At 41.2% G+C, this 21,178-nt stretch overlaps 3 protein-coding genes across 5 annotated transcripts in view; all 3 read left to right on the top strand.

The window, feature by feature from the left end:
- LOC121718961 (zinc finger protein 2 homolog) overlaps positions 1-5,194 on the top strand; it is a 389,219-nt gene extending 384,025 nt beyond the window's left edge. The window contains exon 2 of the mRNA XM_042104422.1: positions 4,238-5,194. Coding sequence (XP_041960356.1) covers positions 4,238-4,926 — 689 coding nt within the window. The 3' untranslated portion in view covers positions 4,927-5,194. The remainder of the gene's footprint in view (positions 1-4,237) is intronic.
- LOC121718806 (NACHT, LRR and PYD domains-containing protein 3-like) overlaps positions 1-21,178 on the top strand; it is an 849,641-nt gene that overhangs the window by 645,981 nt on the left and 182,482 nt on the right. The gene's annotated exons all lie outside the window — the stretch shown is intronic.
- Positions 925-15,666, top strand: LOC121718921 (zinc finger protein 664-like). Its single transcript, XM_042104363.1, has 4 exons — positions 925-1,120; positions 1,269-1,539; positions 13,707-13,982; positions 14,107-15,666. The coding sequence occupies exons 2-4, from the start codon at positions 1,308-1,310 to the stop codon at positions 14,988-14,990; spliced, it is 1,392 nt and encodes a 463-aa protein (XP_041960297.1). The 5' UTR covers positions 925-1,120; positions 1,269-1,307; the 3' UTR covers positions 14,991-15,666.

Here is a 21,178-nt window from a genome sequence, read left to right on the forward strand (position 1 = left end):
GTGGTTAAGGAGCTCTGCTGGCATGCTGTAGACCATAGACTGTATAGTCTATGCTGTAGACCCTTTCAAGAGAGTTCCATTATCAGCATCCGCTTCCGTTTTAACATTCCATATGTTATCTTAATGCAGAGGAAGTAGATTGGGAACCAAATAGAACGTTCAAGCATTGTTTTTGTTTTTATTGTTGAATGCTGTCAACGTTGTGCCCTTGATTGAGGCACCTACATTATTTTAAGGTACAAAAAACTCTTTGGTGTTGCTTTAATAGGATTATAATTCAATAGATACCATCATGAGCTGGGAGAACTCAAACAAATCTATTAGCAAATTTGCTCTTTTTTGCCCTGAAAGAAGCACACTGATGTCAGTTTCCAATCACAAAAAACCCAGGATCAGGTCTAATCAATGTATCATCAATATCTCGATATACAGTACAGGCCAAAAGTTTGGACACACATTCTCATTTGAATGCGTTTTCTTTATTTTCATGACTATTTACATTGTAGATTCTCACTGAAGGCATCAAAATTATGAATGAATGCAAAGTTATTTAGCCCACAGATGAATATTTGTCAAGTTATGGCTTGTTGAATGGGCTGTGTCCAAACTTTTGGCCTGTACTGTAAGTCATTTAAGTGAGTCAGTTACTTTGCATTGAAAATCAAAGTGGCTTATCCGGTTGTCCCTTAGCTACTATACTGGTAGGCTGAGTCAGGTTTGGGTGTCCAGCTGAAGATTTTCATAATTGTAATTGCCTGCAATCTGAAGTGAAGATATGTCACCTGGGCCTTGACACTTTTTATAGGCTAACATTCTTTTTTATGATTGGCCATACACACGAACTAAACGAGGAAGCTTATTTTCCAGATTCCTGGAAAGTTCAACTCCGCTCCAGGAGGTGGCACTAATGCATAGTTTTGTGGTTGGTTTGTCAACCACGAGGAACTCAAATGTATAGGCTTTCCAGAGCCGATTCACACAAAACTGTAGCAGGCGTTCGCGGGTGTGTTGCTAGAATGTTAAACCTTAAAACACAGACTGTATGAGAAAGGGATAAACCATAAAACATCCAAATAACACAAGGCATTCCGCGGTGCAGCTAACTTGGACGTTACTTGAGGTAAGCTACATTAGACACAACAGTAGCCTAAGTTTAGCCTCACTTTTTCCAAATGCCTCTCCTTAGTGAAATGTTGTCTGTTGCCTTCTATGAGTTTCTCAAATTAAAACATAATAAAAAAAAAAAAACATGACATTTTTGTGTGTAGAAAACTTTGGTAGCGATCATCCTTCATCCGCTTGGGAACATGGATCTCGGCGTGCCGTTGAGCTCTGTCTGCAGAGTGATGATGAAAGAAGATTTAAAGGACGAAGGATATGGTCATGTGATTGCATGTCCAGATGAAGAAGAAGAGCCCTTTGCAGAGCTTCACTGTAAAACTGAAACAGACGAGTCCAGCGTTACTTACCCCGAAACACCACGGACAAGAGTGGAGATTGAAGTGAATGAAAGGGAGCAGGAGAGCGATCTACTGGAAAGTAAGTCCTTTCAAACCCAGACACCAATTCCATGTAGGTTTTAATTAGAACTCAGAGCAGTCAATGCAGTTTGCATTACTTACTATGTTTTAATTACGTTACAGATGCGTAGCTGTGTAGTATATATGTGTTTTCTCTGTACAACCTAGGCAATATGATGCAATTCATTTCCACATGACTTAACAAAATCCATGAGTGTGTCGTGAGTTAGTTGGGTTATAGAGGCATATGTGGCGGTCTGCTGGCGGGTTGCAGACAAATTGGCCAATATTTTGCCACTTCCGGTCTAAAATATTTTTCATTTGTTCAGTTATAGTCCAGATATCATTTTAATAACTTTTCTTAATATTCATGACAAGTTAAATTTAAAGAGATGGTGGTCCAACGGCGTACCACGTGGCACGCCACCGGCGGCATACCACCAGCGCTCCGCTATCTGCCAATCTGATTTTGCTATTTGGGATGAGTTGTGCAGAGTGGACAGATTTGGGTTATAGAGGCATATGTGTAGTATTCTTTTTTTCTAGGCAATATGATGCAATTCATTTCATTCATTTTACTCAATTATAGCGTTATAATTGTTATAGCATTACAATTGTCAGAAAAGGACTAGTATAAAAACTAGTGTTTTTCTAAGTTCAGTAGTCACACTAGTTACTAACAGTGTGTAAGCAAAGATTACTTAATGGAATCCTCCTCCTCTAGCCGTGGAGACGCATGTTGCCGTGGAGACGCATGTTGCCGTGGTGTGCTCTACTAAAGTCCTTTTCGGCAAGTCCCTCTGTGTGTGCAAGGCTTCACGACACCAACCTTGGTCCAGCGGCGAGATCATAACATATGATTGGCACGATGTATTCACAACACACCACATGATTGGCACATGTATTCACATGTCTACTTCTTTTGGCGCCGAAGGGGCGGGATATGTGTAGACAACTGCCATATTATTGCCGTCACAAACTAACCTCACGCATCTCTATGGAGGATTTTTTTGAGTGCTGTCTCCTCATTCGAAAGTCTCTGGCTTTACCCAGTCATGAGCAGGGTGTGTGGAGTCAGGCCGCCTCCCACAGCACTGCCCCAGATACGCCCCTGTCTTCTTGGCTTTAGATGATAGTACTTTTTTGCTTTCATGCCGTTTATAAGAGCTAAAAATAAAACACTAAATATTCACCTGTATAAAAAAAAAATCTGCCATTCAAAATGTCACGTTAGCGACTAGCGAGTGCATTCTTAATTACTTAAATTGCATTGCTCATATAAATATGTGTGTGTGTGAGTGTGTGTGTGTGTGCGTGCGCACGCGCACATCGTCTGGGAGGGCGACAAGAACGTTAGTATTTTTTTTTTTAAGTATATTTTTTTGGGCTTTTTGCCTTTTATTTGGGCAGGACAGTGAAGAGTGACAGGAAGTAAGTAAGTTGGAGAAAGAGAGATGGGGTGGGAGATGGGGTCGGATTCGAACCTGGGTCCCCGTGGGCACTCGGACCCGTACATGGTACGGGCGCTGTAGCCTGCTGCACCACAGCGCCCCGGGCGACAAGAACATGTGCAAGTATCGGAGTATTTGTTAGCTTAATACTGAGTGGGAGAGCGGGAAACGGCACAATTAATTAATTAATTAAAACAAATCATTACAATTATTACAAATCAAGAGCCTTTTCCCAAAATTGTCTTTAGATATTTGAACTGGACCCTGCTCAATCTGTTATTAAGAAGGCTCTGCTTCTCCTCATCAATGTCGGGAATGTTGCATTTATCAGGGTCATAGGCTGCAGAGCTTGTCTGACACAGTGAGTGAAAGACTGTAGAAAACCTGCTGCCTATCATTCTATGTCTGTGTGGTGACTCTTCTAGGTATATAAGATAGGGCTGTCACTTTTGTGAAAAAATCCTGTTCGATTTTTGAGACATAAGTGTTCATTGAATCGATTGTAAAATCGATTTTTTTATGTCTAAAGACGTTTCCATTTTCAACGGCAAATATAGGCCAATTCACAAACAACTAACAGGCATTAGGACGAACGTAAAGAGGGCGCTTGTAGACGCAAGCCAGCAATATTTCTGATTTATTGGCGTGAAGTTTCGTGCCTGCAGTACTGCTGCAGGCTTCAGCGTACCTGTGTCTGTGTTTACGATTAGAAATGTCAAACAAATTTTGCCTACGTAGAACTCGATAGTTTGCATAGCCTACCGCTTTGTTCTTCTCCATAGTTTGATATACCAAAAATCCAAAGTAGGCCTACTTCCACATCGAACTCAAGTTATTAGGGCCCATCACTCGTCTCTCTCATGTCACACAGGTTGATCGCGTTGTCCTCCATTTTTTGGCAAAACACGAGCAGCACAGCAGCTGATTGAAACAGCTGTTTCCGGTGCGTAAAATTGGTGGGAATTTTCTTTTTAGCTTTCGCAATGCTTACTGCATTTCGGATTTTTTTTATATTCTTGTTTATGAATTTTGTTACATCTATCCTTTTTATTTGTTTAATTCGTTTAAAATTAATAGTGTACATATTTGGTTAAAATCGATTCCCTATTTTAGTTTTCGAAACTTGTGTTGTTTGGTCCAATCGATTGTGCAATCGATTTTCGAACGTAAAGTGACAGCCCTAATATAAGAACACCCACACAACATGTTTAAGTCTCTATGGTAACTCTTCATTCTAATTCTAAGTCTCTATGGTAACTCTTCTAGGTATATCGGAACACCCACACGAAACACAACAGAAGATCCATGGACAGAATGATGAACTTAACCTACAACTCAATGGAAGGCTGTACTACTGCACAGTCTTAAACAAGAGTTCCGTCGTCCTGACGGAACTCAAACACCAACAAAAACATCTTCTTAGAGTTGAGCAAAAGCAAAACAGAGTGACAAATCCTGTCTATATTGACCACAGTTATGGGGCTGTTGAGAGTCATATGCGAACTCACACAGATGAGAAGCATCTTCAGTGTTCCCAGTGTGGAAAAAGTTTTTCATACAGTTCATCTCTTAGGGACCACATGCTAATACACACTGGAGAGAAGCCTCAATTATGTGCCCAGTGTGGAAAAACATTTAGATACTATTCAGCTCTTATGAGACACATGCTTACACATACTGGAGAGAAGCCTTATAAATGTGTCCAGTGTGGGAAAGCCTTTCCAAAAAATTCAACTCTTAAGGACCATTTGCAAATGCACAGTGGAGAGAAGCCTCATAAATGTAACCAGTGTGGAAAAACGTTTTCATTAAGAGCATTTCTTCAGCGTCATTTGCGAATACACACTGGAGAGAAGCCTCATAAATGCGCCCTGTGTGGGAAAGCGTTTGTCACTTCTTCATGTCTTAAACGCCACATGCGTACACACACTGGAGAGAGAACACTGCAAAAATAGCCATCAAAAAGACAATGTAAGGGTGCGTTAAGACTAAGCATCTCGCAGCTGCCGGTGTCCGTTATACATTATAATCCTATGGAGTAGACCGTGTTTTCAAAAAAGTCGTCGGCTTCTTTTAAAACCCGACTGCAACCGTTTTTTTTTTCTGCAGCTGAGAAGTTGAGAAATATTCAACTTCTAGCGGAAAAACGGCATACTTCATGCTGTCTTTTTTACAGCTGACCAATCACAAGCGGATTACCGAGACCTGTGGTTTCCCATTAGCCTGGAAAATCCAGACCCTGATAATCTAGAAAGATTAAGGGTCTGGCAAAGAATAATGTAATGGCCCAACTCGAGGGGCGGCAACAAGCATGCATTTAAAAATCTCACTGCACGCAATTGGATAACACTAGACCATGTTTACTCTGAATTATTTTGGACTTTGATGCAATCGGATAACACTACGACCAATGTGTACTGTCTTCCAACGTTGCAGTGCTGTCTTCATCAGTTTAGCTGGTTTCCCGGAATATTGGGGTAAAAGTAACGTGCATCATTGCTCTTTGCCAGAGTGTCTCTGTATTTCATTAATGTCAACATGTCAGGCATCAATAAAGATGATGATGAAACGTTGTCCCATTGTTCAATATTTGATAGCCTGTCACGGGAACATTATTTCATTAAAATTGCCCTGATTTTAGTGTTGATCTATAGGCTATGGGAGAACTGGCAAAGTTGTAGCCTAACTTTTTTTCTCTGTTCAAAACTCGGTTTACACGAAGATGATCGACTCTTAGAAGCTGAGAAATTTGGCAAAGGAGAAAGGAGACTTACGTCTTTTCTCTGAAAGTTGACACAGTATTAAACAATAAGTTATAGTTTGTTAAGAATTTAATTGAACAGGGACAGGTTTTGATAGGCCTACGGTCTAGCAACAGACTTTTAAACATTAGTAGGCTTTATAGCCAGCGTCAGTCAGCATCTTGTAATAGCGTTAAAATCATGAATCCTGTCACATATGAGTGTGAGATTTATTTTATGAAACGATTAGCCATTGCTAGCTCATAACAGACTTTAATATGCTAACGTTATTATGTCAGTCATAATATGGACTCTAAAACGTAATGATCGTTAATAAACTGCTTATTTCTTACATGTCTGAACCAGGGCTGTAGTACTCGAGTCCGGTCTTGGACTCGAGTCCGGACTCGAGACCGTTTTTCTACGGTCTCGGACTCGCTAGTATTTGGACTTGGTCTTGTCTCGGTCTCGGCCACTGGTCTTGCCAAATATGGCTTTTGGTCTCGACCGAGTCCAGGTGTCTTTAGGGCCATCAAAATTAACGTGTTAATCGCCGCGATTCATTTTGAAATACATAATGCGTTACAAAACACTCAATAGTGTTTACCTTTGTGGGGGGCTGATGTCACGTAACGGAAGCCGCAAAACCTAAAACCGCAAGCCTGAGAGTTTATTTTACTGTCTGTGGAGTTAGCTGAAGATAAAGAGGAACCAACATTTAGCCAAATAGTAGCTTTACTGCAAACTGCTTTTCACTCTTGTTAGATAACGTTTACAATGTCAAAATGCACCAACAGCAACAGTTACATAAAGACGATACTTTTCGGGTCCTCTCCATTAAGATCCAACTTGAACGTACTCCATTTAATTGAGAGCGCGTCTGAGCGCACACGAGAAGGAGAGAAAACGATTGGCAGGCTCCAGCTGGCTTGGCGTTGTTGATGATGATTGATATCTCCTTTTTAATATAAGAAACTTATAAAAGGAAGGCAACAAAGACGAGGTTAGAGGAGATTGCGGATTTATCCGATTTCCACTACTGACCAGTTATAAACATGTATGACATGTAGGCTGCACTCACTGTGATTTGAAAAATGGACAAAAATATGATGAGTTGTCTTTGCCTTTGTGTAATGGAACTGGTGAGTCTTGAAGTCTTCAATAATTTGTTTACATGAAGCACATATTATGCCGATTGAAACACATTCCATTCAGATAGCTAGGTGACTGGCTCAGGCTCATCATTCACTTTTAATTGCAAACAGAAAATGTCTAGCTAGCATCATGTCATTACATGCTTCTATTTCCAAAGGAATGAAAACTGTTTATACCAACTTAATATCATGCTTATCATTGTTAATATTGTACAATACATGTGGCACAAACAATATTAGAGCTTGTGGACTAGCTATAGGCTATATTTCAATGGAGCTGGTAAAAAAAAGATCATTATGAGAACGTGGCCACAATGGGCTTAAAGTGACAGTGCACCATTTACAAATGAGTTAAACAGCATCAAATGTGTAGTATTTCTTAAGAAATTAATACTTTAAAACACAATTACGGTGTCAGTATTATCATTTAAATAATATAAAAGTGTTTTACTTTTACCTTTGTGGTTACTCATTAATTTTGTGATTTATGTTGTATTTAATATGCCATTTAAGAAGCTTTAGTCTTTAGGAACTTTTTAATTGCGGTTAATCGAGATTAATTCATTTCAAAATATATATTTTGAATCGTTTGACAGCCCTATAATAATATTGGAGAAGGGGAATGGCTACACTTACAAATCCTGGGTGTGTTCACACTGTTTTTGCTTTTAGATAATAATAATAATAATAATAACCCAAAATGATTGTCTTGATACTGTCATGCATAAGACTTTTTTTCCTATCCTGGACTCGGTCTTGACTCGGACTCGAACCTTTTTGGACTCGGTCTTGTCTTGGACTCGAACCTCTTTGGACTCGGTCTTGACTTGGTCTCGACTAGTCCTGGTCTTGGACTTGTCTTGGACTCGACAAAGGTGGTCTTGACTACAGCCCTGGTCTGAACCATTAAGTTCAACTGCTGTTTGTGGTTGCTGTGTTAAGTTCAGTTGTGTGCAGTGTTGGGAGTAACACGTTACAAAAGTAATGTAATTACTGTAATATATTGCTGTTTGCGGTAACGCTGTAATGTAAGGCATTACAAAAAATTTTGGGTAATATTTTACTCGGTACAAACTTCAGTAACGCGCGTTTCATGCATTTTAACCCAAAATTAAGCAGTATTTTGTTTTGATACATTCGCAAACACCACTGCGAGAACAACAGAGGAGAAAAAATCCGTGCAAAACAGTAGAACGTTCTCTCCTGATACTGGTTGAAGATGACTGTGGCTGCAGCAGACTCGAGTCGGACTCTATTTGCGGGATGGACATAAGCCTACGCTCATTATTTTCAGCTTGTCAGAGACGAGGATATGAAGAACGTAATAGTTAGTGCACTTTGTGTGCGAAACCGAAAGATCTCACTATGCTTCGCGAAATAGCCATTTAAGTCATTTAAGCAAACATCTAAAGTGGTGCCACGCTAATCTTTTTGATTCTTGATAAAACACAAACTATGCTCTTCTAGTGCATGTCAGCTTTGAGCTGTGAACTTGAATTAAAGACAGTAAAGGGATAGAAATGCAGAAAAAGATTGTGTAGCCTGGCAGTGCCACCGCTCCCACCACGCGCATCACACACTTTGCGTAGGGCACCAAAAGACAGAGGGGGCACCCAAATGTAACCAGTGAATAGTTTCACTCTTCATCAATAACATTTACAATGTCAGAATGCACTAACACCATGGTACATGCAAGTTTGATACTTTTTGGGTTATCTCAATCTCCACCACGTAGTACTAGTAGAATGGAATTTGTGGGTCTTCAATAATTCGTTTTCCAAGCATTTACACGCGGCACATGATATGCCGACAAAAAAAAACCCATTCAGATAGTTAGTTGGTGGATACCAGGCTCCTAATTCACTTTTATTTGCTAAACAAAATGTGAAGCAACAGGTCATTGCATACTTTCCAAAGCAATGCAGGCTGCTTAAAACAACTTAACATTGTGCATATTATTGTTAATATTGTGCTATCAATGTAACTCAACAAACAAGGCTTGTAAACAAGAGCTGGCAAAAGGGCATTATTAGAACGTAAAGATCAATGCTCTTAAAGTGACAGTGCAGCATTTATAAGAAAACAGCATTTCTTCAGAAATTAATTAAAAACACACAGTAATGGTCTGTAAATAATAGGCCTTTTATTTTACTTTAGGTGTTCGAGTTATCATTTAAATGTCACTCACTCAAAGCCACTTACTTAGGGCACCGAAATGGCCAGTAGGCCACCATCTTGACATGTCTTTATTAGCTTTGATTTACAATATAGTAGGTTCTCTATTGATTTTAATGAGCAGGCCTGGGCCTTAAAGTTACAGTATTTGTATCACAATTTACCAGACTTTGACCTTTTGTCGGTTTTAAAAAAAATTCTGACTATGATTCTTCCTTGTATTGCATCATGAGCACTGCGCCTATTGCATTCTACTGTTGTTAGCCTTAAGCCTAGCTCAGTCATTATGCTATACCACACCACATCACCCTCCATTCTACTGTTGTTAGCCTTAAGCCTAGCTCAGTCATTATGCTATACCACATCCTCCATTGGAAGAGCAATGAGCTGCATTGAGCTTAATAAACTGCATTTAGAATGGCAAATCCATATTTCTAGATGTTTTGGTGAAAGTAACTTAAAAGTAATGCAATAGTAGTGTAATGCCTTACAATTCAGAGACAGTAATATTATAATGTAACAAATTACTTTGAAATGGCAGTAATATGTAATGCATAATACATTACGATTCTGAATTAACTTGCCCAACACTGGTTGTGTGTGATCGCGACACCATTCATAATTGATCAGGGGCTGGTTTTCTGAAGCCTTCTTAACGCTACGTAGTTCTTAACCTCTTCCTTAGCTCTATCTTAACATTTTTACACATGTCCTGAAAGGTACTTTGCCACAAATGTTTTTCGTACGTCATTCGTTGTTAAGAGTGGTCTGGACCACTCTTAGAACTCTCTTAGCTGCACCTTAGCAATGTTTCGGCTGTCGACGCTAGTCGGCGGCACTGTAACTTATAGCAATCTTTAGAAATCTCTATTGTGCATACAACTCATATGGTATATTACTGTTTTTGTTTGCCAATGATTTTATGTAAGTAGGCTAATTAAGAAAATAGTTTCTGGAAATGTTTTCACACAAATAATAAAATGTGCGCGCATTTGCGGGAACGGGAATCCATGCATTTCCACGGAATTATTTTTGGAATCTGATGCCTTATCATACCTGTTCATTCATACTCATCACTCGACTTATTGTGACTAAAATCAAGATGGCGGCCAACGGTAAACTTCCTAAAGGTACTGTCTGTATAAATTGTCTTGTAAATAAACTACCAGTGCTTTTTCAAAGTTCTCAATGTCTCGTTTTAAATGTCAGGGCCCTTGGAAGTCTACCAATGAAGTGTGGAGCTACTTTTGAGCCTCGTAAATGGTGTAAAACAGTGATTTATTTACATGGCTAGGCCAATGTCCAAGGCACCCCCATTGAAAACCTGTTGGTAGCATCGACTAACTAGCGCCAGATTTCGGGGTGCAGGGGACAAGCCGAGATGAGCTATGAGACGCAAGTTCACACTCTGTATCATGTTTCAACACACTTTAGGTCAATATCACATCGAACTTCTCCTTTTTCAGGTAAAGGTGTTATAGCTGGTCATGCCGACAGATTGCGAATCGCTTCCCCCTACAGACCTTCTGAAAACTTAATGTTAATTAAGGGTAGATCATTTCATTTCTATTTTTTATCATCGTATGCTATTAATAAGTTCATCCATGTTGAAGTAGCGTGAATGTTAGGCCTACTGGAGGCAATGTTTGAGCAATGTTTCTCATAACGCTGTCATGCCTTCGTGTGAAGTGAAAAATCGATTTTTGAGCCATCAATGTCAACCAATTCAGCACCTTCATGGTGGACAGTGCACGTCGGACGTAAGGAGCTTTTTGTAAGAAGACTCTTAAAGAAGCCCTATGCAACAATTTTAGCAAAAATTACCTTAACTATGCAGGTTGAGAGTCGTTCTGATGGTTCTACAACACTTTTTGGGTCGTTTGGTGGGTGCTTCGTCTCCCCCTAGTGCTTCTCCGCGGAAAAACCGAATATGCAACTTTCTGGTCCCGGACTGAAGAAATCCGGATGTTACTCAGCGGAAGGCCTCGAAAATCTAGTCAGATTGTAGTTTCTAAGAAGACTACAAAACGGACTCTGACTTGGCTTTGTTGCTGTTGAAATTGTAAGTAGCCTTTCCTTAGGTGAACTTCGTTTTTGTAATGTGGTTTGATAGTCTCTTGAACAATGTGTTTGCTCGACCGTTTTATTGTGAGCCCTGTATGTGTTTAGCTTGGTTTCTTGATGGCTAGCTCGCTAGCTAGTGGGGGTTTAGCGTAGCAGTCACTTGCTACCGAAGCTGCAGGGGGAGCTATGTCGTGAAAAATGTGAGTCCAAATCAGGGGGAAAACACAGAAACGGCGAAGGAATAACCAGACTTGCATAGGGTTTCTTTAAAGGACAGTTCGGGAACCAAGACTATAAAGGTAAACAGCTTTGATAAGGTTTACCTTTGCAGTCTTCGTAGCTCGCTAAGAGTGAACGTTATCGGCAAACCGGCCCCAAATCAGTTTATTTTGCCATATGAGACGGGAGTTAGCCTACTGACATACACAAGACATGACACTTCTGTTAACTCGAAACAGAGGGACAGAAGATGGGAATAGCATTTGATTGATGAGCAGGAATTTCACGAAACAAATTAGAACAAACTGTTCCGGTAAAATATATTGTTGTCATGCTTAAATGTTGCACTTTTACAGACATTTACATTGATAGTCTGCCGTTAAAATGTATTTGCCTCGGGAGTGCACTGTGGAGCGGGTAAGACTGTTTTTAGTGGCAGGCTAACACATACTGTTGACTTGCGCTAGCCTAGCACCTGCGAACTCTGCAACTAGGAGTGGATGAAACGTGTTGAAAACGGTCTCCACTGATCAATATCACACTTGCTAACTTGGAAATGAGGTCCTATGTCCAAAATCCTGAACCATCCCTTTAACATATGTCTACTTTAGCTCAATTACCAGTGATATAGACATCATTTATGTTTCAAATTTACCATTTACTTCTGTGAGATCACATTTATGATGATCATTTTTGTTTGTGAGAAAACAAGGAAATTCCATTATAAAAAAGGTAAAACATGGAAACAAGATTTTTGATCATTATTGTTGCTTATTTCTTAGAACTTGATCAGAACAGGTGAAAGTGCTTGAAATGTAGATACACACACACACACACACACACACACACACACACACACAGACAGCAGGCCCAGTTAGGAGGGAGACACAGTTAAGGTACATACTGTACACTGCAGAAAGTGATATCTTACCAATTGTTATAATCTTACAGTGGGGAGAATAAGTATTTGAACCCACGCTAAAGTTGACTAAAAAAGGAATATAAAATCATCTGTTAGAAATTGATCTTAAATGCCTTAATTGAAAAAAATACAACCTTTAAGGACACCAATTGAATGAAGAATGTATCGTAAATAAATAAATCTTCTTCGTTAAATTACAGGGGCAATAAGTATTTGACCCCTATGTTAAATTCCCATAGAGGCAGGCAGATTTTTTATTTTTAAAGGCCACTTATTTCATGGATCCAGGATACTATGCATCCTTCAGTTCCCTTGGCCTTTTGAATTAAAATAGCCCCACATCATCACATACCCTTCACCATACCTAGAGATTGGCATGGTGTGTTTTTCAGTTAGCCTATTAGTTGGTTTGATTTGCATTGAACTCAATGAGCATCAAACCACTAGTAAAATATTGTGATCAACAGTGTCAAATGCTGCACTACGGTCCAGTAGCACTAGCACTGATGTTTTACCTGAATCTGTGTTGAGGCATATGTCATTGTAAACCTTAATGAGAGCAGTTTCAGTGCTGTGATTTGCCCGAAAACCAGACTGAAAGTAATCATAATACCCATTTGATGTTAGGAAGGTGGTTAGTTGATTAAAGATCACTTTTTAAACAGTTTTAAAAATATAAATCATATTGATTTTAATGTAAAAGTTCCCCAAATTTAAGAATTACCTACATACACTTACAAAAGTACATATGGAAGCTTCCTTTGTTTGTACCCCTTCCCCCTTCTCTCCCACCTTTCACACCACCCCCATCTCCCCTCCTTTCTGGAGTGTCTGGAACCAGAGACTTTCTCAAAAAACACTCAATAAATCCTCCATAGAAATGCATGGGGTTAGTTTGTAACGCAGTTGTCTACACATATCCCGCCCCTTCTGCGTCAAAACGTCGACATGTGAATACATTGAGCCAATCATATGGTGTGTTGTGAAGACATTGTGCGAATCATGTGTTGTGATCTCACCGCTGGAGCAAGGTTGGTGCCGTGAAGGCTTGCGCATGCACATTTCTGCCGAAATAGATGCCCGATAAGTGCCCAAAAAGCGTTACAATATGGCCACCGAGTGGAGGGACTTGCCTAAAAGGACTTTGCTGCAACTGCTTCTATGGCCACGCCCAATTGATATTATTCTAATTTGGATCACAAAAGCTCCTGACACTAATTGGTTATATTAACCTATTGGGTCAGAGAGAAGAGGCATTAAACACCATTAAGTGGTCAGATTTCTGAACTCAGATGTTTAAAGGTAGGTATGGGGATGCTCTCTAAACGTATACACCATATCTATATTTAGTATTATAATATTTAACAGCCTACAGCTATAGTCTATGTCTTTGTTTGCACTTTTTTTGCTTTTTATTCCTTCAATTCATGTAATTTTTGACTGGATTTGTTTCACAACAGAACTAGAGTCTGAAATGTCAGGATTTACTGAATCGACACCGCTGCCCATGCCAGTGAAGGAGATAAAAGAAGAAGAGTTTGATGATTTCCTTCAAGAGTACATGTTTGCAGACCAGGAAGTAAAAGGAGACCTCGGACTGGATTATGACTGCAAGACTGAAACACACACATCACCGACCTTCAACTGCAAAGAAGAACAGTCTCCAGTGATGGAAATTAAACAGGAGGAAGAATCTGATTTAAAAGAAGATTGCCAGAAAGACTCTTTCTGTAAAGGTAAGTGACTAATTACTTGTTTACATTGTGGACATTTTTTAAAACACAAACATTTGCACAATGATATTAATTATAATTGTTTCAAAATGTTTTTTCTTACTTCTCTTGCAAATCTTCAACACAGGTGAGATGAGGCATACTGGGGAAAAGGTACATTATTTTACGAGGAGTGGAAAGGCCTCCTCGAAGACGATTCAACACAAGTCTCACATGACGATCCACACAGGAGAAAAGACGTATCAGTGCTCTGTCTGTGGAAAGACCTTAAGACGAAAAGATAATCTCAAGGCACACCAGAGGATCCACACAGGAGAAAAGTCACATCAGTGCACTACATGTGGGATGAGTTTCAGGACTAGGTCAAAGGTCACCGTCCATCAGCGCACTCATACAGGAGAAAAGCCACATCAGTGCTCTGACTGTGGAAAGGCCTTTACTCAAAGGTCTTATCTAAAGCGACATCAGATGGTTCACACAGGAGAAAAGACGTATCAGTGCTCTGTCTGTGGAAAGACCTTAACACGAAAAGATAATCTCAAGGCACACCAGAGGATCCACACAGGAGAAAAGACGTATCAGTGCTCTGTCTGTGGAAAGACCTTAAGACGAAAAGATAATCTCAAGGCACACCAGAGGATCCACACAGGAGAAAACTCACATCAGTGCGCTACATGTGGGATGAGTTTCAGGACTAGGTCAAAGGTCACCGTCCATCAGCGCACTCATACAGGAGAAAAGCCACATCAGTGCTCTGACTGTGGAAAGGCCTTTACTAAAAGGTCTTATCTAACGCGACACCAGATGGTTCACACAGGAGAAAAGCCGTATCAGTGCTCTGACTGTGGCAAGTCCTTTAGTCAAAAAGCATGTCTACAGACACACCAGAGGATCCACACAGGAGAGAAGCTGTTTCAGTGCACTACATGTGGGATGAGTTTCAGGACTAGGACAAAGGTCACCATCCATCAGCGCATTCATACAGGAGAAAAAGCCACATCAGTGCTCTGACTGTGGTAAGTCCTTTAATCATAACGCTGGTCTGCACAGGAGAAAAGCCGTTTCAGTGCTCTACATGTGGAATGAGATTCAGGACTAGGCAATTGGTGACTAAGCATCAGCGCATGCATACAGGAGAACAGCCGTACCAGTGCTCTGACTATGGAAAGGCCTTTAGTCAAAGGTTTAGTCTAAAGGAACACCAGAATACCCACACAGGAGAAAAGCCGTATCAATGCCCTGACTGTGGAAAGGCCTTTATTTATAGGTCTGATCTAAAGGCACACCAGAGGATCCATTCAGGAGAAAAGCCGTATCAGTGCTCTGACTGTGGAAAGATACACCAGAGGATCCACACAGGAGAAAAGCCGTATCAGTGTTCTACATGTGGGAAGAGATTCAAAACTAGGACCGAGATGACCATTCATTAGCGCACCCACACAGGAGAAAAGCTGTGTCGGTGCTCTGACTGTGGAAAGGCCTTTAGGAATGGGTACAATCTAAAGAAACACCAGAGGATCCACATGTCATTTTAGTGCTCTGATGTGAAAAAGGCCTTCAGTCGTATGTGAGTCCTATGGGAACACCAAAGGATTCACAGAGCAGAATGTTGAACTTTGACAGCACGGCACGCTTTAAGTCATTGCTATTTTGCGCGGAGCCCGGCAGCAAGCACAACAAAAATCTTTGGGACCCCAACCCGGGGATCTGTCCTGGCTGCCAGCGCTTCGAAATTAGCTATAACGCTAACCTTGGGGGCACGCTATTTAACCGCGTTTGGGGCCTCTAAACACAATCGGAAAACCATTCCAAGACCCATGGATGAGTTGGTTCCTTACGAGACACCACCATGTTTGTTTAACTCATATAGTGTGGTGTAACATTATAAACTTTGTGTTTTTGCGTGGATCGCTCACCTCAGATGACCCCTATTACAGATCCAGCCCATTGCAGAGCCGACAGCCACTATAGCTACAGAGACAAAGACTTTTTCCTTGGTGTTTTGATTTGTTTGCAAAAAGAAACGCTCGATCAGTGCAGTCGTAGAGCTGCACTGTAAACCTGTAAAAGTCTATTAATGACTTCCAAGCTGTTCAGCTGAACAAAATAAAAAAAAATCTACCAAAGTTTTATTAATCTCATATTAAGATAAAAAAGAACTATTTTGTGTTGTTTTAGTATAAAGACATTTATCTATGTAGCACTCTCATTTTGACCTACCTGAGCAAATCAGATTAGCCAAGTCAAGTCAGTTTCCTCTTTTAAAAACCTCCTCAAAACACATTTATGAAAGCCCATCCCATACTTGATAATTGATTTCTTTACATGTATTGTTTTATTTGTTTTTCTTTAAACCTTTATGACGCGTTGTTATTACTTTGCACATCTAATTGTTTTATTTCATTTTGGAAATTCGTTTTTTTACTCTATGTTTGATGTTACTGTCTTTGCACAGCACTTTGTAACAAGCAATTGCTCTGTCGCTAGCTTATCGAACTTTTAGAGTTCAACACGGTTTTAAACTCGCCGTTGACACAAGAAGGCCTTTTGTCAAAGTGTGTCACTCCGGGGATTTTTTTAATTCTAGTTGCTAATCACACCATTTAACCTGACTTGAGAGGGACAGGATTCAGGAACTAAAGACGGGCCCATCTTCTGTCCGACACGCATCACGTTAACCCATTAACACATTAAACCACGTGTCTCTGCTTGAACATACCGGTAGTTCACGTTGACAATGGAGAAAACGCTTAGCTTCGTTTATGACAAAAATGAAGATTTGTTAGCCTAGAAATCTAGACGCACCCTAGCGGCAGCAAAGTGGTTTTCCAGCAGTACAAGGATGAAGAGGTGTGCAAAGGGTGCGTCTAGATTTCTAGGCTAACAAATCTTCATTTTTGTCATAAACGAAGCTAAGCGTTTAATTTGCAAATTTAATTTGCTGCCCGAGCTAGTCTAGCAACTCTCCGTTGGCTTGCAAGCTGGAAAAATTAAACTCCGATAGGGCCTATCACATTGTGTATAGGGTCGTTAGGCGGGCTTAGCATAATGATTGGTGGCAGAGTTGAAACGGTTCGGCGTGAATTCCCTGCTACTGCTAACAAAGAAGATGGAGTTTGCTGTTGGCGAACAGCGAGACACGAGTTAAGCTTTTTTAAGTTGGCAAAAGTTTGAACTAGCCAACTAGCTCCGCTGGTGGAAAAACGCATGGCACTCATGAGTTGTAGCGTTATCCTATTGCGTGCAGAGAGAATTTGAAAGACAACTGACTCGGACCCTCAGACTAAGCACTGCGAATCCCAGACCCTACATTTTAATGTTGGTCTGGCTCGTCAGGCTAAAGTTTTGTGCCAGCATGTTGTAGAAACAACCCACATCACTGCCTTTATTTAGTGCAAATCTCCTTTACTTTCTTTGGTTAGATAGATAGATAGATAGATAGATAGATAGATAGATACTTTATTGATCCTCAAGGGGAAATTCAAGTTGGTTAAAAATTGGTTAGGCTATAGTCCGCGATTCACATTACTAGGCTTTCACCGCAAGTGCATACAAAATGTTTTTGGCCAAGTTTTGCTTTAATCCAATTTAATCCACCATTTATCATAGGAGTGTCATCATGCCACTCTAGCAACACCACCACCCCAGATGATCAGCCCCACAATGTGGATCCCACCATCCAAGTTGGGGGCGCCACCCCAGCAAGACAACCCCCCCCCCCCCCCCCCCGACAAAAACATGTCAAAACACCTCTTCATCCTTGTACTGCTGGAAAACCATCTTTTTCTGAACTGGTTAATGTTTTCACATGGCTTTAACTCCACATTCAAATACTAAAACCTCTCATAGTTATTCTGTTACTGAACTTTTTTAACTTTAATTTTTCCCTTAAATCATAATGTCCCTCTTGTATGTTGAACAGTTGCTGAATATTCCCTGAAAGCTTGTTACTTTTTGCCTTATGCATTATTTGTACAGTTTGGATTGTATAATATCAGTGAATTTCAAACATTTTGACTGTAGAAATAGTGAATGAATATGGTCCAGATATCCAACCTTGTGAATGACTCACAAGAAAGATGATGTACAACAGCCTTTAACTTCAACGAACAACATCTAACTGATTATTAGATATGGCCTTGTAGCTCTCATTGTTGCACTTCTTCCATAGAAGTGCACAGATTTCGGTCACCTCTGTGGGGAGTCGCTCCCTCACCGCATCTGTGAAAACAGGAAAGAGACATGGGCATGAATTCATGAAATAATATTGAAATACAAATCATTGATGATAATGGATTTGTCAATCAGTCACGACAATGGATTTACATTCATAATTATGTCATTACTGTACCCATAATTGCATTGTTTGGCTCAAGCTGCTCCTTCAGCTCGCCCTTTTTCCCTTTCCTTGTGAGGGTTGCCTTAGCCAAAGTTTCCCTTCCAAACACCAACGTGGCCAGTTCCTGTGTGAAGAGGGACATCCTCCTCCCACTCAGCCTTTGATAGAGACGTTTTGGGACTTGCACTGATGAGTTGCCCAATGATATCTGTGAAAACACACAAGCAGATTAAGATAAAAGGTACGTTACAAACCCTTCTCTATAGGGCAGGTTGGCACGTGTCTTGGCTTCAAGTGTTTTAACACAATCAGTAATTCCAGCATCTTGTAAGATTTTTTTGTATGCTTATTGCACCCAATCATAACAAAGATTTGGCAAATAAGGCAGAAATTCTACACAGCAGACAATTAAAAGCTAGTTGGTATTGTTTTTGCTATAAAGAGACTTACATAGATCATTTTGACTTTTACGAGATTTACTTATTTCTGGCAGCCAAATTTGTGTGGCAGGACTAAGCCACTATTACTGGAAGTTGGAACCTATTTAATTTCCCCAAGCAATCTACTGCGTTCCCCACAACAGTTCACTCAAATGAATGGATGGGGCAAGAGATGCAGGCTTCCTCAAATACATGAACTGTATTAAGTACACACAGACAGGTAAAAACACAGCATAGTTAAAAGGAACTCACAGAATCAGTATGACCGCAGCAAATGAGCCTCCATAGGCAAAAGTTTGAATTTACCCAAGCCAGTACTGATTACATGTCCCACAAATAAAACTAACATAAGTTTAAACAAAACTCACACACTCTCACTTCAACCACCCTTCAATCACACACATACACACTGCAAGCAACAAGCACACTGTTCGCCCAGCAGTAGACAAGCAGTAGCCTATGAGCAACAAGTGGTAGTAGCAGGCCCAGTCAGTGGTGCGGCCGAGACCAATTATCCCAGCCCGGTAAGCGAACAGCGAGGACGACCAGCCTGAAGTTTCTGACCGCCACTAAGCAGAGCGGCGAAGTGAAGGCAGCAAAGCAGCAGCCGACCAACTCCCTGTGTGTGTGTGTGTGTGTGTGTGTGTCACTACCACATTGTGTACAGGTCAGCCTACTGTGTGTGTGTGTGTGTGTGTCACTACCACATTGTGTACAGGTCAGCCTACTGTGTGTGTGTGTCACTACCACATTGTGTACAGGTCAGCCTACTGTGTGTGTGTGTGTGTGTGTCTACCACATTGTGTACAGGTCAGCCTACTGTGTGTGTGTGTGTGTGTGTCACTACCACATTGTGTACAGGTCAGCCTACTGTGTGTGTGTGTGTGTGTCTACCACATTGTGTACAGGTCAGCCTACTGTGTGTGTGTGTGTGTGTGTGTGTGTCACTACCACATTGTGTACAGGTCAGCCTACTGTGTGTGTGTGTGTGTGTGTGTGTGTGTCACTACCACATTGTGTACAGGTCAGCCTACTGTGTGTGTGTGTGTGTGTGTGTGTGTGTGTCACTACCACATTGTGTACAGGTCAGCCTACTGTGTGTGTGTGTGTGTGTGTCACTACCACATTGTGTACAGGTCAGCCTACTGTGTGTGTGTGTGTGTGTGTGTCACTACCACATTGTGTACAGGTCAGCCTACTGTGTGTGTGTGTGTGTGTCAGTCACTACCACATTGTGTACAGGTCAGCCTACTGTGTGTGTGTGTGTGTGTCACTACCACATTGTGTACAGGTCAGCCTACTGTGTGTGTGTGTGTGTCACTACCACATTGTGTACAGGTCAGCCTACTGTGTGTGTGTGTGTGTGTGTCACTACCACATTGTGTACAGGTCAGCCTACTGTGTGTGTGTGTGTGTGTCTACCACATTGTGTACAGGTCAGCCTACTGTGTGTGTGTGTGTGTCTACCACATTGTGTACAGGTCAGCCTACTGTGTGTGTGTGTGTGTGTGTGTCACTACCACATTGTGTACAGGTCAGCCTACTGTGTGTGTGTGTGTGTGTGTGTGTGTGTGTCACTACCACATTGTGTACAGGTCAGCCTACTGTGTGTGTGTGTGTGTGTGAGTGTGTGTGTGTGTGTGTGTCACTACCACATTGTGTACAGGTCAGCCTACTGTGTGTGTGTGTGTGTGTGTGTGTGTGTCACTACCACATTGTGTACAGGTCAGCCTACTGTGTGTGTGTGTGTGTGTGTGTGTCACTACCACATTGTGTACAGGTCAGCCTACTGTGTGTGTGTGTGTGTGTGTGTGTGTGTGTGTGTGTGTGTGTGTGTGTGTCACTACCACATTGTGTACAGGTCAGCCTACTGTGTGTGTGTGTGTGTGTGTGTGTGTCACTACCACATAGTGTACAGGTCAGCCTACTGTGTGTGTGTGTGTGTCACTACCACATTGTGTACAGGTCAGCCTACTGTGTGTGTGTGTGTGTGTGTGTGTGTGTGTGTCACTACCACATTGTGTACAGGTCAGCCTACTGTGTGTGTGTGTCACTACCACATTGTGTACAGGTCAGCCTACTGTGTGTGTGTGTGTGTGTGTGTGTCACTACCACATTGTGTACAGGTCAGCCTACTGTGTGTGTGTGTGTGTGTGTGTGTGTGTGTGTGTCACTACCACATTGTGTACAGGTCAGCCTACTGTGTGTGTGTGTGTGTGTGTCACTACCACATTGTGTACAGGTCAGCCTACTGTGTGTGTGTGTGTCACTACCACATAGTGTACAGGCGATGCGTTTCGACGCAACTCGGAAGTGCTCCTCCAATGGGACGCCCTTTACCATGGGAGGGTGAAACAAATCACCCAGCCGAGTTCCCACTATTGGGGATCCTTGATGAACTTCCCCAAAAGACGGCCAGA

This window comes from Alosa sapidissima, chromosome 9 (assembly GCF_018492685.1).
Source record: "Alosa sapidissima isolate fAloSap1 chromosome 9, fAloSap1.pri, whole genome shotgun sequence".
Taxonomy (NCBI): domain Eukaryota; kingdom Metazoa; phylum Chordata; class Actinopteri; order Clupeiformes; family Clupeidae; genus Alosa; species Alosa sapidissima.

What these genes read in the sequence shown, in the direction of transcription:
- LOC121718921 (XM_042104363.1), top strand. Translation starts at nt 1,308, where the DNA reads ATGGATCTCGGCGTGCCGTTGAGCTCTGTCTGCAGAGTGATGATGAAA. An exon ending in GGAGAGCGATCTACTGGAAA is followed by an intron (nt 1,540 to 13,706) that starts GTAAGTCCTTTC and finishes GTTTCACAACAG; the next exon opens with AACTAGAGTCTGAAATGTCA. An exon ending in GAAAGACTCTTTCTGTAAAG is followed by an intron (nt 13,983 to 14,106) that starts GTAAGTGACTAA and finishes TCTTCAACACAG; the next exon opens with GTGAGATGAGGCATACTGGG.